This window comes from Microtus pennsylvanicus, chromosome 14, assembly GCF_037038515.1.
Source record: "Microtus pennsylvanicus isolate mMicPen1 chromosome 14, mMicPen1.hap1, whole genome shotgun sequence".
In the NCBI taxonomy this organism is placed as follows: domain Eukaryota; kingdom Metazoa; phylum Chordata; class Mammalia; order Rodentia; family Cricetidae; genus Microtus; species Microtus pennsylvanicus.
This window is the reverse complement of record NC_134592.1, coordinates 56,350,571-56,354,675: the sequence shown is the minus strand read 5'-3', so window position 1 is coordinate 56,354,675 and position 4,105 is coordinate 56,350,571. Positions and strand designations below refer to the sequence as shown.

General features: G+C 45.8%; 1 protein-coding gene across 1 annotated transcript; it reads right to left on the bottom strand.

The window, feature by feature from the left end:
• Positions 1-1,011: 1,011 nt before the first annotated feature.
• Positions 1,012-3,784, bottom strand: Cfl2 (cofilin 2). Its single transcript, XM_075947788.1, has 4 exons — positions 3,638-3,784; positions 2,424-2,731; positions 2,236-2,312; positions 1,012-2,142 (listed from the first exon to the last, which is right to left on the bottom strand). Exons 1-4 carry the CDS (start codon positions 3,638-3,640, stop codon positions 2,030-2,032), a joined length of 501 nt encoding a protein of 166 aa, XP_075803903.1. The 5' UTR covers positions 3,641-3,784; the 3' UTR covers positions 1,012-2,029.
• Between the last annotated feature and the right edge of the window lie 321 nt (positions 3,785-4,105).

Here is a 4,105-nt window from a genome sequence, read left to right as displayed (position 1 = left end):
TAACAAAGTCAAAATATCATAGTTTAAAGCAATATTTAATCTCTGAAATTATTTTTAGAAACTATATAAGGAAACTGAGAAACCAACTATAAGAAAAAAAGGTCATTCCTTTACTTTTAAAGAAATCTCTTAACTTTTGAAAGAACAAAATAACTTGGTGAAAAAGTCCTTTGGTGCAAAGATCAATTAAACATAAAATTAGTACACATTACCATTTTCATGCTTGGCTTATTAGTAACCTTACCAAAAAGCCACGGAAAGGTCTGGAACAACTCACAGGGACAGCTGGAAGGCTGGAATAAAATTGCTAAGTGCTAAGAAGATCCCAAGTCACTCGCACAGTTTAAATGGAAGCCTAGACACTTAACATCTATGTTTTAAAGTTCTCATCTGAAAAAAACTTTCAAAAAGGTAGAAAAAAATCTAGTTATACTCAAATTACATCTACACATTCAAAAAAAGGCTATTTTCATTTCCTATATTCTGATAAGAGCACTAAAGTTCAGAGCCAGAACCGACTGCTCACCAGCACGCCTGTCTGCATACCGGTAGAATCCAGTCCAGTTCTGCCATCTGTGGATGACTATGACAAGATACAAAAGCATGTGTTTGCCATAAATAGCTCTGGCTAATAGCAAAGTGCGCACACGGAGCAGATCAAATTCTCTATAAGGAGAACGCTCTGGACCACAGCCAAATCCCATTACTAATGTTTAAGACTGCTACACCAAATTTTTTCCAATTCAAAATGGAAAAGATATGAAGGACTCATAGCTGAAATAAACACTCGTAACATAAGGATCACTAAACCTTTGAATGACACTTTACAAATTATTTTCATTATGACCAAGTAATAAAAAAATCCTATTTCTACTTCTCAAAAAAATTATTTGTAATATAACTATGAATTAATATCCTAATTTTTCTAGAGAAATAAGATACTGGAGTATGCCAAAGTGCAAAAAAAAAATCTGATCTCCGTATTATAACATAAAGAAATAAATAAACATATTTATAAAAGTACCATTCTTTAATGATTGTATGTATATAAGTGATTTTAAAATATTTTTGACCCAAAGAAATTCAACAATTTGGAAAAAAGAGACACGAGTGTTAGCTTAATCGCTGTTTACCCTAAAATTTCACATGACAATGTGCAAATTTTCAAGGAAAACAAGGCAACGTTCTGTAATATGCCACAGTTTTTATTGCGACGTGGCCACTTTTGTGAGGGTAGGGAATTTGATCTCAAAACAATGTTCCATTTAAGGCTCTTTTATACAGAAATTGCCATCATGACTGATACTTAAAATATCTGTAGTGTTTCAAGACTCATACGGTAAACATAAAACTCCTACATTTATTCAGTAGTGTATACTCAATGGGAGACCAAAGACATCAACATAGCTATTTCTTTGAAGAAAATATGCAGGTAAGAGGAATGAACACTGAGGTATTAGGACAAATCAATGACAGGTAATGAAACTTAATTGGCATTCTTTTTAAGGGATTAAACGTATTTAAAAAAAAAAAAAGTGCTCTTATCGCATAGTGTTAAATCTGTGCTGCCAGGTCACAGAAACAGGCTGGCCGAGGCAGGTGAGGGCACAAACGCTCCAGCCTCGGGGAACTGTAGTCAAGTGCAACTATAAATAATACTGAAGAAAGGTTCGCCATATGACCAGTGGATAATACTTTCAAGGCATTCAATTAGCTTACCCTTTGTAGTACTCTACGCTATTCACATTGACAACACAGCCATTTAGTGCTCACTGCGAGGAAGGCATGGAACCAGTTGTTTTGGCTAAAATAAGACGGGGAAGGCATTCCTTGGGTTCTACATAAAAGTAACCATATTAAACAGCCTAATGGCAATCACTGACAGGCTTCTTAAATTCATTCATTCATTCATTGTGTTGAAAGGGCCCAGTGCAAAGGGAATAAACAAAAACCAAAACCCAATAGATTCCAGTGGACTGAGCTGGAGAAATGGAAGCCCCTTAACATCGAATGGCACTTGGCTATTGCTTTATAGTGGCTTTCCCTCAAGGGAAACCACGACACTGCCTCCCAGTTTCTCTCCCAGTGTCGAGCGGTCCTTAATATCGTCCAAGCCATTGACTTGCCACTCATGTTTAATACCTAAAAAAAAGAAAAAAAAAGCCACATCCATTAACCTTATTTCGACTAAGGAAGAACCCCTTTTCTTCCGCACAAAACAGTCAATGTTTATACCTGTAAATTTCTTTTTAATGGCATCTTTAGAGCTAGCATAAATCATCTTGCTTTTTAGCGGTGCACTCTCAGGAGCCCTACAGGGGAGAAAACGTTGAATTTCAAAAGAGAAACAAAGGCAAAAACTGACTATGATAATAATAATCCTTGCATTTTTAAAAGCACGTTTTCCTTTTGTTTTTACACACCAGAATATAAATACTAGGTCTTCTTTCTTAGACTCTTTTGTTTCGTATGTGGCATCGTACAAAGCATATCGGCAATCATTCAGAGGTAGCAACTTCACAAAAGATGTGTAGGGGTCCTCTACCGTCTCACCAATGTCACCCACCAAGATCTGCTTTGCTTCCTCTACAATTATCTGTCTTTTGTCATCGCTCAGGCAGAAGAGAACCGCTTTCTTTCTCTTTTTGATCTCCTCTTGTGTAGAAGACTTTCTTACTTTCATATCATTAAAGACTTTGATGACTTCGTCATTCACTGTGACTCCAGATGCCTGAAAAATAAACCAACGACGGGAATTTAGAACGAGCTCTTGGGTTTTAACCAGAATTATTGTTTGACTAACAGGGCTTGGAATGACTATAAAAAAAAACTGCACCAAACAACGTGAGCAATCCTCTTAGATCAGTCCCGTTTCCGCATCAGAAGAAGACAGAGCTAAAATTCCTAACTCATACGGCCCATTCATCCTTCTTTAAGGAGCACGAAGAAAAAGGCAAACGGAAGGTGGGAAGGGACAAATACGAGTTGACCCATGCCTGAAATGTTTCCTATTTCACTGGGTGATGTCAGAGTTTCAGGAGCAGCCGCAAAAATACCTTCTGTATTGTGTCAACTCTGCAGGCCTTCAAGAAAAAAAAAAAAACACTTCGGGATTTCAGTTAATGCTTCTACTATTTTTTTTTCTTTAAAGTCATCTTAGCCACTGCTGCTTCCTCATAAGGAAAGAGATTCAAGCGTAAACTCCAGCCGCCCGCGGCTACGGCAAAACGCCCCACCGCCCATTGGCAGCCGCTGGCGGAGTAACGGGTCCGGCGAGAGGGCGGCTTAACCCGGCTTTGCCACCTGCTCCGTCTCCGCACAACGGCTCCCCGGCCGGCCTCCGAGACCCTCGCCCCGGGTCTCCCGGCCGCCCCGACGGCGCGCGCCCGAGACCCATCAGGCGGCACGCGGGTTGCGGCAGGGGGACTCCCCTTGCGCCCGGCCAGACCCGGCCCTCCCACCCGCCCTAGGAGTCCGAGCGGCCACGGGCCCGGAACCGCCTGCCCGCCAGCCCGCCGCAGGCCCTCGAGCCGCGGGGGACCAGAGCGCGGGAGCGCCCACCGCCCAGGCCCCGGGCAGAGTAAGATGGCGGCCGCGCGGGGGTCCCGCCGCGCCCAGCCTCCCCCGCCCACCTTACCATAGTGCCCGCGGCTGAGGCTGCGGCGGCGGCGGCTCGGGCTCCGGCTCGGTGGCACTGGGACGAGAGGAAGGAGGGGCGGGCGGCGGGCAGCCGAGAGTGCGGGGCACGCCGGGAGCGGCGGGCTCGGGGGCCGCAGGGCGGGCGCGGCGGTCACGTGCTCCGGCCCCGCCCCCGCCCCCCGCGCGCCCGCCCGTGTCCTCCGCCTGACCCCGGAGCGCCAGGGCCGCCGGCCGGAAAGCGCGGTGACGGCGGGAACCCGTGCGCGCGGGCTGCGACGGCCGCAGCGGCCAGCCGGGGCCATGGCCGGGGCCAGGAGGCTCCTGCTCGAGCGGTTCGCGCACTCGGGGCGCCGCTCCGGGCTTGGGGCGTGAGGAAGCGGGGTGCGGTGGTCGGGTAGAGCGCTTTGCTTCCTCCACCTGCGTTTTCCTTGGGAAGGGACGGGACTGTAATTTCGGGTCATTTTTG

Coding starts and splice junctions, on each gene's coding strand:
- Cfl2 (XM_075947788.1), bottom strand. Junction 2,313..2,423: donor GACCTAGTATTTATATTCTG/GTGTGTAAAAAC, acceptor TCTCCCCTGTAG/GGCTCCTGAGAGTGCACCGC. Junction 2,143..2,235: donor CATTAAAAAGAAATTTACAG/GTATAAACATTG, acceptor TCTTTTTTTTAG/GTATTAAACATGAGTGGCAA.